Consider the following 12,698-nt stretch of genomic DNA (forward strand, 5'->3'; position numbering starts at 1 on the left):
GGGTCCCTCTACCCCCCGTGGTCTCTTCCTTCCTGGACTCTTCTGACGCCGACCCCCCGGACTCTGCTCCCTCTTTGCGGCGGGCTTTAGGACCTGGCTCCCTATCCGGACTGCTTACTGTGCCGCCTTCCTGTGCATTTGAACTTGGCGCGCGCGCGCAGCCTTCGACCTTCCTCTTGACCGTTTCCTCGCTCCCCGATGGAGGTGTGGCCAATCCTAACTCCTGCCTTCCCGCTTGCCGCGAGCCGCCAGCTCCCGATGCCTGCGACCCCTCCCCCCTACTGTGCTCTGGTGGGGAAGCTGGTCCCGATTTCCAACTGCTGCTCTCTGAGTCTCCTCTGGTCCCTTCTTCCTGGTGTGTCCCCCTAGGCGCCCCCCTTGTTCTGACCACTGGCGCCCCTTTCTGTGAATCTTCCGATTCACTGGAAAGACTTGGAGATCTCGGGCCGCTGTCATCGCTCATATTTCCTTCGGATTCCTCCCCCTCGCTCTCTGTTTCCTCCCTTTCCTGTGCCTCTGCTCCTGAACCCCTGACAGGAGGTTTGTCATATCTCATTCTGGTGGGGCGTGGGAAGTTCCATAAGGGGAGGGGGGCAGGCACTGAGAAGGCCTTGTCTTATGTCACTGTCTTTCCTATCACAAGGAGGGTCTCTCTGACAGACCTTAAGGCCTTCTCTTTCCTTCACTTTGGAGCATGCAGCTTTGGGGTTGTGAATGTGAGGCCCTTTCAACAGTCAGAAAATGATAAACGCCAAATATAAGAGGAATGGCGATGCCACAGCGCTCTGTCTCCCTCTAGCGTGTTTTTAAGCTAATGTAGGTGCTTTCTCTAAAGTCCTAAAATCACATTGTAGGCATTCTCTCCCAGTCATCATCACAACAGCCACCTGTGTTGATTGTTTATACCCATTTCGCTTCAAAGAGAACGAAGGAAATCCAGGTTGCCAGATGCCACCTAGTGGGTTTGTGGGGCCTCATTTCCAGCCCCCTTCACTAGCTCTGTAGGTACCTCAGAATTGGGAATCTCACAGTTTATAAACGTAGGTTTCAGAAAGCGGTTTGCAATGGGTGAACCGTTCATTTTCCAAGTGGGTTTAATCTGTAGAGCAGTGAGAGAAATTCGCCCCAAATTTGGCCGTTCCCAGGTGAGTCTCTTCTTTGAATATTCCTAAATGCTGGGAGCTGGAGGGCGATACCTGTGCAATGCCTCATTTTAGGGAGGCTTCTCTGGAAGAATTCTTAGCCAATTACACACTCCCATCTTAATTAACACAGGGCAGGAGAAGGGATGCTGGAGAATTCCGACGGAAACAGAAACAGGAGCCCAGATTGCCCATGTTTACTTAATTGCCCCATGTCTGGAACAGAAATTAACCCAGCAAATATAGTTGGCATCTGCTGTTGTTGATTTTAGTCCTCAGATTATACACACACAAACACACACCACCACCACCACCAATTTGCATTCCTTTGCATTGAAATGAACAGGGTGGAATGGAACTTACGTAATTACACAAGTTATGTAATTTTGAAACAACAGGATGAACAATGTAGTTTGGGGCAAAAGGTGAACTGTAGGAGAATGAAACAGTGTTGTGCATGACAGGTGCAGGGCAGAATGGGAATTGGAGCCTTCTTCCCTCCCTAGTTAGAGGAGGTTGCCAGTTGGATTCTCTGCCTCGGTTTCCCCAAATGTCTTCGGCCAGGCAGATGTCAGTCTTGCAAGGTCTGCTTCGGTTTTTTTTTGCTGGAACAGAAACATCTACCACCTGGAGCCAGGTGCAAAAGATTTACAGCTATAGCATTAAAAAGTGAGGTGCCTCTGAGCATGTTCTGAGTGCAGGGCTTTGCTTTCAGAACCAGAGCTCACAATCCTTTCACACAAACAACCTCTCCTGGGTTACCAATTTACTTAGGTGGAATAAATAGCTTGGTTTTCCTGTTGCTAAACAATGGGAAGCTGCAAATCCTTCCTCTTCCATTTATTTATTGTTCGTTATTACATTTATATGCCACCTTTCCTCCGAGGAGCTCCAAGAGGCATCCATGCCTCTACGTTCTTATTCGCACAACAACCCTGTGAAGTAGGTCTGGCTGGGAGACTGTCCTGTAGTCACTCAGCAAGTTCCATGGCTGAGGGTGAACTCCGGTCCCCCAGGTCTTAAAGTACAACTCTTACCACTACACAACACTGCCTTTTACTGATCTGCCCCACTCCTTGGTCAGGTAAAGCAGTGCCTTTAAGCATGTACAGAGTACCCATCTGCCACCAACACACAAACTCTGCTGGCCCCGCCAAGGGTTCGGAGGAAGGGTCCCTGGGTGGAAAAGCCCTGCTTCCCTGTAGTCTTGAGCCCCGGCGCCTCTTTCGCTAGGATGCATGCAACCGCCTCCTCCTCTTCCTTTACCTTTACCTTTGTCTCTGCCTAGATGCTTCCGCCGCCCTGCAGGTCAGGGCCATGAAAGATTACTGCAACAACTACGACCTGACCAGCCTCAACGTCAAAGCCGGGGACATCATCACTGTGAGTTTGCCTGTTGTCCTGGGTGTTGGGATGCTGCTAAGGAATCGGGGGCAATTGGCAAGCCCCCAGCTGGCTCCAGCCCACCAGCCGATGTGCCAGTCGAACTCCAGTCCTTGATGCAGCATGAATCTGCGACCCAGAGCTTCAGAAGCTTCAGAAGCTGGGCACGCAACTCAGTAGAGTAAACGCACAACAGAAGTGGCAGGGAGAGGCTGTGTAAAGCATATTTACAAGCAGTTTATTCAGCGTACATCAGGACAAGAGGAAAAACATGTCTTCTCCCCTTCGTGTCCAAGCAAGCAGCATAAGCAAAAGCTATATGCAAACGGAAGTTCCCAGCAAGCTGTGCTGGAGTGTAAACAGGCATGTGACACACAACAGTCATGCCTGTCCCTCTTAAGGTGGAACGGAATATTCTAACATTGGGCTGACCAAGTCAGGAATGGAAGACAAGCTGAGGACCCCGAGGAGGACTCCAGCCAGATGTGGGGGCCTCTGGCGGGAATGCGGGAAGCAGCTAGCGAGGATCCGAGAGGGGGCAGGGGCTTCCCTGGTCTCCTTCATCTCTGCAAGGGGAGCCAGGAGTTTTGTCTCCCTTTTTGTCACCTCTGACATGCTCACCCCAGCACCATAGGATACTGGGAGTGTCCTTGCCTGCCCAAAGGGAGATGTTGCAGCAGACATGGCCACGTCTCAGGAGGTAGTGACGCCTCCCTTGTCACCTGTGTCCAGAAGGAGCCAAAAGGAAGGGAACAGAGGGCTCTGCTCACTAGGTGTAGCAAGCAATTGCAGGAACGCTTTCGGCCTGCGGAAGACTCCGTTCCTACATGGTACGGCTGCGTCGTATGCACAATTAACTTGTGCAAGTCCAACCTTGGGGCCAGCTTAGCCCGGTGGTTCCACCGACCAACACATTTCTTGGATCTTCCAATTGCCTACAGCGATTTGAAACCTGCCGGCACTGCTTGGCTTAAAAAACCCCCACACCTTGCGTGGTTGAAAGCTGGCCAATTAAATGCAAGGAAAAAGAGCTTTTAAGCGCTCCACCTTGTTTCCCAGGCAAGCCCTGCTCAGGGGTGCTCTCGCAAGATCTTGTGGGAATTTGGGCAGCCCCACAAGACTGCCCCCAGAGCCTGCACCCTGAGCAAGGCTTGCCCAGTAATCCAGGTGAAGAGTTTTGACGCTCTCTACCTTGCTGGTTGCTGGGGAATGAGAGGGTAAAGCCAGGTTGGTGAATCGGCTGTGGAAGGTAAGGGTGCTCATGCAAGTTCAAATATAGGCGTTTTTGTGTATGCGCACCATCACTGGAATGTACGTAGCCCCTACTCAAGATGCGATTGTACCATACATAGGATATCCTGGGAGTCTGACTTCCGTCTCCACGTTGGGCAGAGCCTCTCTCTGACATGCCTTCCCCAGGTGCCCTTGGATACTGGGAGCGTCCCTGTCTGCCCAGAGGGGGATGTTTCACTGGTCCTAGACACATCTCGGGAGATGCCTCCCCCATCACTTAGGTGCAGGAGGAGCCCAAAGACAAGGTAGCAGAGGGTTCCACCCACCAGGCAAAGTGAGAGATTGCAGAAATGCTTTCAGCTTGAGGAACCGGCCCCATTCCTATATATAGGATAGCCAAAGAGTGTGAAAGTGTCGGATCAACATCCATAGCTTTGCCAGTAAGAGCACCTGCTGCTATTGTAGCTGTATTTAGGATTAGCCACCTGCATTGCCTGAAGTGCCTCAAGCCCAGCCATCTGCTTGTGCACCGCAGTAATCTAAGCATTAGAGTTTTTGGAAAAAGCTCTTCAGCCTTGGCAGTGCACCATGCAAAGGGGGTCTGTTCTGGGCAAAGACGAGTGAGATGTGGCACCCTCTGGATGTTGCTGGATCCCAACTCCTCTCATCCCTCATCTTTGGCCGGTGCTGATGGGACCTGAAATAGCTTAGCTGGTAATGCATGAGACGCCTAATCTCAGCATCATGGATTCGAGCCCCACATTGGGGCAGAAGATTCCTGCATTGCAGCGAGTTGGACTAGGTGACCCTTGTGGTCCCTTCCAACTCTGTTTCCATAGTGATTGGCTCAGGGTTAACCAGCCCAGGGTGTGAATTAGAACCCAGATCTCTCCCCAAGTCCTATTATGAAACACCTGGAGGGTCCTACCCTGGTTTCTCCCTCATTCAGAGGATTTATGTCAGGGGTGAAAAAGCATTTTGGCAGCCTGGGGGCCACATTGCAATCCGGGCTGTCTTGGGGGAGGAGGGCACATGATGGGTGGGCGTGGCCAGAGACAAAAGGGGCGGAGCAAGGAATGCCAAATTTTACCATAGGCCAGTTTCTACGTGGACCAGCTCCCCCTGGCACACTACTGAGGAACTGCAGTTAGGACACTCTGGGGTTAGTAGGGAAGACTTTTTGAGTTAGGGGGCTGGGGCTTGGAGGCCGTCTCAAGGCCTTGAAGCATCCCAGGCTGGGTGGCATCTTCTAGCTCCCATGGCCAACCTGTTGTCAAGGCCCTGGAGCAACCCACTTTGAAGGTGATGTTGGCCCATTACTTGGTCCCCCCCTTCTCTGCTAACCCCCCACTACCCCCCCAATTTCCCAGGTCCTGGAGCAGCACGCCGATGGCCGGTGGAAAGGCTGCATCCATGACAACCGGACCGGCAATGACCGTGTGGGCTACTTCCCTTCCACCCTCGTCGAAGCGATCAGCAAACGAACAGGCAAGACTTCCTCCCTGTGTGGGCTATTTTTCTCCTATCGCTTCCTACCTGACCTGCCTCATTCTTGAGGTGTGAGGCCCTTTGCAGACGGAGACCCTGGAGTTTTCTGTTCATTGCCATAAAGCAAATCAGTAAGGGGAAGTTCGGAGCTGAGGCAATTCCGATTCTTCACCCTGAATGGCTGTTCTTTGGGAATGCCAGGGAGGTTGTAGCATACGCAGGACCCTTGAGCTCCTCCTTCTGAGGCCCACCCAATTTCCATGGCTCTCTTCAGCTATGATTCCTGCATTGCAATGGGTTGTAGACTAGCTGACTTCGGGTCCCTTCCAATCTTAACAATTATGACTTTTTGCAGCTGGCACAGGTGGGGGCAGGAAGTGCAGGTGTGGCTTCCATAGGATCACAGGCTGGCTCAGTAGATGAATATCTGCATTGCATACAGAATGGTTGGGATGGGAATGTCCCCTGCCTGAAGCCCTGGAGAGCTGCTGCCAGTCAGTGTCGACACTACTGAGCTCGATATACCAAGCCAGACCTTTGGTCTAAGGCAGCTTCCTACATTCCTAACAGGAAGGGCAGTAGCATGTATAAAGTCTTGGGTTCCATCCCTGGCGTCTCTAGGTAAGACTGGGAGAGAGCCCCATCTGAACCCCTGGAGAGCCACTGCCGGCCCGTGTAGGCAACACTGAGCTAGGTGGATCAGTAGTCTGACTCAGTGGAAAGCAGCCACACAGGAAAAGGTTGGGTCCTGCCCCAAACCCCAGAGAGCTACTGCCAGTCAGTGCTGACAGTATGAAGCCAGTTGGGTCTGACTCCCTATCTTCCAACTTTGATAGGCAGCTTAAAAATCACCTTCCTCCTTCTCCAGGTCTGCAGGACCCATTTCACGGTTTGCCTCTTGTTGTTTCTATTGCCAGGTCCGTGGGACGCTGGGCCTTACCGGGGGCAGTTTCAAGCCATCTCCCTCCCAGCTGGAGGGGCCTCGGTGCCTAACGGCCATTCCTGCTTCTCCTTCTTCTCCTCCTCCTCCTCCATCACCTCCTCCTCCCATCATCAGGTCCATTTCCTGCCTCCACCTCCACCAAACCCCCACCAGCCTCTTTTCAGTTCCTTTGGCTACCGCCGGCTCCCCCACGGCGCTGTGGAAGGGCCTGGCGCCGTCCCAGGTAGTCTGTCCTGCATCGCTTCGTTTGCCTCTGATTTGTGCTTTTGTCATGTTTTTTTGTTGCTCCCAGGGGGGTTCCTGCATTCCTCTCATTCCCCGTCCTCATCCAGGTTCTGCTCTCTGTGTGTGAATGCGTCCAAGGATGTGGGTCAGGCGTCGAAAGAAACTAGTGCGGCTGCATAAGGAGCTTACTGAAGAGCTGAGGTTTGAAAGGGGCACATATAAACAAATTACGCTAGTAGGACCCCAAGAAGTTTTGTGAGGAGAAATATATAAAATATTGCAAAGAAGATAAAGAAGAGAGACATTAGTTATGATAGTTACATGTAATAGTGGAAGTATGAAATGTAAATTAAGTGGAAAAGATTGGAAAATTTTCAGATGTGATTGGCAGAAGTCAAAAAATTGTATAAGACATAAAATTATGTTTTATGATTATTGAAAATGATATGTTAAAAATTAATAAAAATATAAAAAAGAAAGGGGCACATATAAGAAAGGGGAAATCATGAAGGAAGGGTATACACAAGTAGCCAACGCTTGCAAAGAGGAGGTTGGAAGTTTGGAACAAGCTCAGGCTTGCAAGAGAGGTTGAAAATAACAAAAAATTACAAGGCTTTACAGTAGGAAGAACTTTCTGAGGGTAGGAGCTGCTTGGCATGGAATGGACTCTCTCGGAAGGTCGTGGGCTCTCCTTCATCAGAGGCTTCTAAGCAGAGGTTGGATGGCCCATCTGTCAGGGATTCTCAATATGTGGTTCCTTCATTGCAGGGGTTTGGATTAGATGATTCTTGGGAGAGCTTCCAACTTTACGGTTCTGATTATATGATCTCCATATTACCAATTTATGCAACGCCTGGTAATATCACGGTGCAAAGAGGGGCTTGCCAAGCAAAGTAAATGAAAAAGAGAGGTCTCTGCTCCAAGCAACTTACAATCTTATTTTTTTGGCCAAGCTGAAAGCTCTCCAAAGAGAATTCTTGGCTTGAAATTTTGGGTGGTTTGGGGGGCTATGAAACCCTCATACACACACCCCACAACCAGATCCTTGGCCTATCATCATCATCATCATCATCATCATTGCAGTGTTTTTCCCAGGGGGATTCTGGGAGAGGAGAGCTGGCAGCCAGTAACTACCCAGAGGAGCACTGATGATGATGAAGGCCCTCATTGCCCCCAATCCCTATAAATAATCAATATTACACACACACACACACACACACACACACACACACTTCTGCAAATGAGATTGCACAATTTTGGGTGCAGGGGCAGTATTTTGTGAATGATGAAAGCCAAGGACAAGACGAAAGAATGAAAATCTGGCACTCCTGAATTCATTTTTGGGGGGGAAATGTTCCTTTTCCAAAGGAGGCTTCTTTATTATACCCCTTGGCAAAATCTGCCTTTAAGAAACTTCCTTGTTCATAGAATCATAGAACTGGAGAGCTGGAAGGGACCCAAAGACTCATCTATCTAGTCCCAACACCCTGATATGTTGCCACTTATCAAAGCAGATGGAAGTCCAAGGTGGTGTGTGTGTGTGTGTGTGTGTGTGTGTGTGTGTGTGTGTGTGTGTGTTGAAGAAGAATTCAAGGTGTGGAGGGCAGAGGGAGAGACCCATCTCCAGGGAGTGAGCAGTATCAGGTCTAAGGTACAAAAGAAGGGAGAAGGAGGGAAGTCATTTCAGAGGAGAGTAAGAAGCGGCAAAAGCAGAACGGCTGGAGCAGCTTTTGCCAACTTGGGAGTCCTTCAGATGTTCTGGTCTGCAACTCCCATCAGCTCCAGCATCCCAGGGCCATGATGGCTGGGACTGATGGGAGTTGTAGTTCAAAGCATCTTGAGAGCCCCAGGCTGGGGTAGAAACTGTAGGGTTGCCATCTAGGCCCATTATAATACAGGATTGCCCTGTAATTCAATGTCAAGTGCTGACTCCTCTATTGATGCAGTTCTGTCCTGCATTTCAGGTCTTTCCTCTCTGACATCCTCTCTGTGTGCCAAGTCAGGGTTCCTCTCCAAATGCATGTGTTTGAATGGATGTATGAAATGGCATGTGTTTAAGCTCTGGGTAGCCAAGCACAGACAGATTTACAAATTCATGTTTGTGTGTGTGTGTGTGTGTGTGTGTGTGTGTGTGTGTGTGTGTGTGTGTAACGAATTGCAGAAGGGCTATCCTGTTTGGCTGCAATAAATTGCAATGGATTGCTTTGAAGTCACTTCAGCACCAGATTAAAAAAACAAAAACAAATGTCCCCCAACTGCTGCACCCTGTATTTTGCAAGAACAAAGGTGGGAACCCTAGACTCAGAAAAGCAGGGTGCTTGGGGGTACAATGAAGATCTGCAAAGGTGTGGCTTGTGTTACAGGCAGACGAGGGTTGCAATGTGAGGTGTAGCATGACTTGAGTGAGGTGTGAGCCCTGGAGTGCCAATACTTCCCTTTCCCCTGTTGAGAACCATTTTAGTGTTTGTTTTAGCACCGCTGCATCCCATCTCCTCCCTCCTCCTCTCCCCCTCCCAACAGCCCCCCCCCATCGTGTGGCTCTTTGCACAAGGGGGACAAACATCCCTGTCAGTATAAACGGGTGGACCAGAAAAGTTTTGTTCTTGGTTGCTGAGCCAAGCTAGGGACTCTTCAGGGCAGCGCTGGCTTGCTCCACTTGTTAGCGGGTTGGGGGCTTTAGCACTTTTGAGCCCCATCCATGTGGCCAGAGAACAAAAATGGAGATGCACACTATTCGCCTGCGTGGTGGTTTATTTGGGTCAGCAGAGGAGCCCTGCAGTGCTGGATCAGGCCAGTGGCCCATCTAGCCCAGGCTCCTGTTTTCACAGCGGCCGGCCAGGTGACCCCAATGGAAGCCCGCAAGCAGCAGGAACTCTCCCACCCCACCCTCATGCATTTCTGATTTTCAGCAACTGGTGTTTGGAAACAGTGCTGCCTCTGACTGCGGTTTGTAAGCTGCTTTGGGAGATAGATAGATAGATAGATAGATAGATAGATAGATAGATGTAAAGGTAAAGGGACCCCTGACAGTCGTATAGTTGTAACCGACTCTGGGATTGTGGCGCTCATCTCGCTTTACTGGCCGAGGGAGCCGGCGTACAGCTTCCGGGTCATGTGGCCAGTGTGACTAAGCTGCTTCTGGCGAACCAGAGCAGCTCACGGAAACGCCGTTTACCTTCCCGCCGGAGCGGTACCTATTTATCTACTTGCACCAGGAAGGGCAAGGTATAAATAAAAAATTATTATTATTATTATTGAGTATGAGATGCTAAGGGCAAAATATAAGGGACAGGCAGCCACTGCCACCTCCATGCCCTTGAAGCTCACAAAGCGACTGTGGAACTCGCTCCCACTGGAGGCAGGCATGGCGCCCAACTCAGATGGCTTTAAAAGAGGTTTGGACAAATTCATGGAGGGGTAAAGCTGTTGAGGGCTGCTAGCCAGGATGGCTGTGCTCTGTCTTGACACTTGGGAGGCAGCAATGCTTCTGATTGCCAGTTGCTGGGATCCACAGGAAAGGAGAGGGCTCTGGCATCCGAATCCTGTTTCCCACGAGGACCTGCTTGGCCACTGTGAGAACAGGATGCTGGGCTAGATGGGCCGCTGACCTGATCCTGCAAGCTCTTCTTCTGGACCTTCGTCTGTGCTGGGGGTGGGCAGGGTGGGTCGGAATGCTCTGGGAGGATTGCAGTGGCTGAGAAGAGTTAACTGTTGAAGAATAAATCTCTTGAGCCCTGGGCAACAATTGGTGCCCCCTCGGAGGGAGGGGCAACCTCTGGCAGGCTGACCACCTCCCATACCCTGTAGATGTGGAGGTTGGTTGTGGGGGCGGCCGCCGCCGTTTGTGCCCCCTCCTCTCTGGCTCACACGCAACTTCATGGGATTCTGCTGACTTGCTTCATGTTCTCGCTCTCTTTCCTGTGGTCTTCGGCCCAGAAGGTTCCCGAGGGTCTGACGCCAGCCCGTCCCACTTGTCCCCATCGCCAGGTGGGTCTGCCGGGACACCAGCCCCACCAGAAGAGATCTGGGTGCTTCGCAAACCCTATGCAGGTAAGAGCATCAGAAGGGCGCTAATGGATCAGGCCAGAAACCCACCTGGTCTAGCACTCTGGAGCTGGGGTTCAGTGGCAGAACACCTGCACTGCAATGCAGAAGGTCTCAGGTTCGATCCCCAGCATCTCCAGATAAATCCTGGCTGAAATCCTGGAGAGCTGCTGCCAGCCAGTGTAGACAATACTGTGCTAGATGACCCAGTGGTCATAATCATGAGGCAGCAGCTTTCTAAGCTCAGCGGCAGAGCGCCTGCTTTGCTTGCAGAAGGACCCCAGTTCAGTTCCCAGTGGCATCCCCAGGAAGGGCTGGGAACGTCCCCAGCCTGAAACCCTGGACAGCTGCTGCCAGCCAGCGTGGACAGTATTGAACTAACGGGCCAACGGATTGACTTGGAGTGAAGCAGCTTCCTATGTTCCTGTGGGGGGAGAATGAGATATCACTGGCAACAGCTGTGTGTCAGCCATGATACCTGGTCCCTCCACCCCAAGTTTTATTTATTTGTTGCATTTATACCACACCTTTTCTCCTCGAGGAGCCTGCTTGGCTTCTCTGCTTGGGGCTCCTTCCTCTAGCTGGCTCACAGTTCCCTTGTATGCGATGGTCCCGGTGGTCACCCCTGGCTACCAGGCGAGTGCTTAACATGCTGTAGAGTCAAGTCTTTTTTCTTGCTGCCCCTCTGGGCCTTTAACCGCCTCTCCCCTCCCTGTTGGCTAGGTGGCGACCGCAGCAGTGTGGGCAGCACAGGAAGCGTGGCCAGTGGGCGGAGTTCAGGGAGTGGCCAAAGCACCGGCAGCGGAGGCCACGCCCCCCTCCACCCGGGCTCGGAAGGTGTCAAGGTGAGCTTGCCTACGTTGTCTCTGCATTGCAGGGGACTGGGCTAAATGATCCACAGGGTCCCTTCCATCTCTTTTGATTCCACAATTCTCTAAAAGGATAATGTGCTTCAAAGCATGTTCGGAGTGATGTTATCTTAATCAAGAGAGTCTGAGATGCAAGAATTATCTCCCCTCCCCAAAACAAAACAAAAAGCCCCCACATCCTGGCTTCTTTGAATCCCAGCACTTAAAATTATTATTATTATTCGCATTTATATCCCACTTTTTTTCCTCTCCAAGAAGTTCAAGAGGTTCTCCCCTTCCTCATTTAATCCTCACAACAACCCTGTGGTGTAGGGTAGGCTGACGGACAGTGACTGGTCCAAAGTCACGCGTAGTAAGCTTCACGGCTAAGCTGAGATTCGAACCCAGGTCTCCCAGGTCCCAGTCCTTCACTCTGAACCACTACACCACCCTGGCTTCCAAAAACAAGCTCCGCTACGTCCCAAGAAAGCTTTCGCCATTGCAAGTTGAGTTGGGCAGCCTTCCGGGGGATTTGGACTACAGCCTTGCTGGCTGCGCTTGATGGGAGCTGTAGTTCAAAACATTTGGGAGGGGGGTGGGCACCAGGTTGGTGAAAATAGCTTTAGATACCATTGGCAGTTTTGCACGTCCTCTGCTGCCCCCTGGTGCCCGCAGCTTGCGTTGGTGCACCTCTTCTGACTACTTGGCAAGCTGACCAGGGGCTCATTCCATTCCCTGGCAGAAAGTGGGCCAGGAGGAGGAGGGAGGGAGGGAGGGAGAGAGACTTCCTTGCACTGCTCCCCCTGCCCCCCAAGCCGTTCCTTTTTCTAGATACCGGAAGCCTCTTTTAAAATTTGTGCTGCAAGGCACGCATGCCAAGCAGCCGTGCCATTGTGCCACCTGTTTTCCTTCTTGTACCCAAATGAGTAGCTTTGCCAACAGAGTCTTAGATCTTTTGGGGTGGGGGGCCCCTGCCAGTTCCCCCCTGCCTTCCAGGACCCTATTTGCAGTCTCTTTCTTTTTAACAGTGTGTGTTTTTTTCTCACCCCCCCCCCATCCGCCTGCCATTCCTCAGCTTCTGGCAACCGTCCTTTCCCAGAAGGCGTCTGTGCAAGAATCCGGCGTGGGTGATGGGCCTGCCAAAGCACTGGAGACGCCTGCAGGTGCGTGGATGCTCACAGCTCATCCGCCGGAGCCTTTTTGGGTCCCCCCCCCCACTTATTTCCTTGAAGAGCTGAGGGGAACCTTCCGAGCTAAACATGACCCTTCCTCTCTGCTGCTGCCATGCCTTCGCTTGCTTTGGTTAGTAGGGGGAAATTGGGGGGTGGGTGGGGTGCTGCTGCCAGGGTGAGGCTGGGGGGGGGTTGGTGGTGCCTGTGTCCCAGAAAGAGC

At 51.6% G+C, this 12,698-nt stretch overlaps 1 protein-coding gene across 5 annotated transcripts in view; it reads left to right on the forward strand.

Annotated features, from left to right (window-relative positions):
- Positions 1-12,698, forward strand: part of CASKIN1 (CASK interacting protein 1) — a 120,768-nt gene that overhangs the window by 90,582 nt on the left and 17,488 nt on the right. For 2 of the 5 annotated variants that reach the window (XM_081170825.1, XM_081170829.1), the window contains 6 exons: positions 2,431-2,525; positions 5,129-5,246; positions 6,164-6,412; positions 10,351-10,464; positions 11,182-11,303; positions 12,382-12,469. In XM_081170825.1, the coding sequence (XP_081026951.1) occupies positions 2,431-2,525; positions 5,129-5,246; positions 6,164-6,412; positions 10,351-10,464; positions 11,182-11,303; positions 12,382-12,469 (786 nt within the window). The remainder of the gene's footprint in view (positions 1-2,430; positions 2,526-5,128; positions 5,247-6,163; positions 6,413-10,350; positions 10,465-11,181; positions 11,304-12,381; positions 12,470-12,698) is intronic. The other 3 variants (XM_081170826.1, XM_081170827.1, XM_081170828.1) reach the window with 3 other exon arrangements.

Source organism: Podarcis bocagei (genome assembly GCF_964188305.1).
Source record: "Podarcis bocagei genome assembly, chromosome: 14".
In the NCBI taxonomy this organism is placed as follows: Eukaryota; Metazoa; Chordata; class Lepidosauria; order Squamata; family Lacertidae; genus Podarcis; species Podarcis bocagei.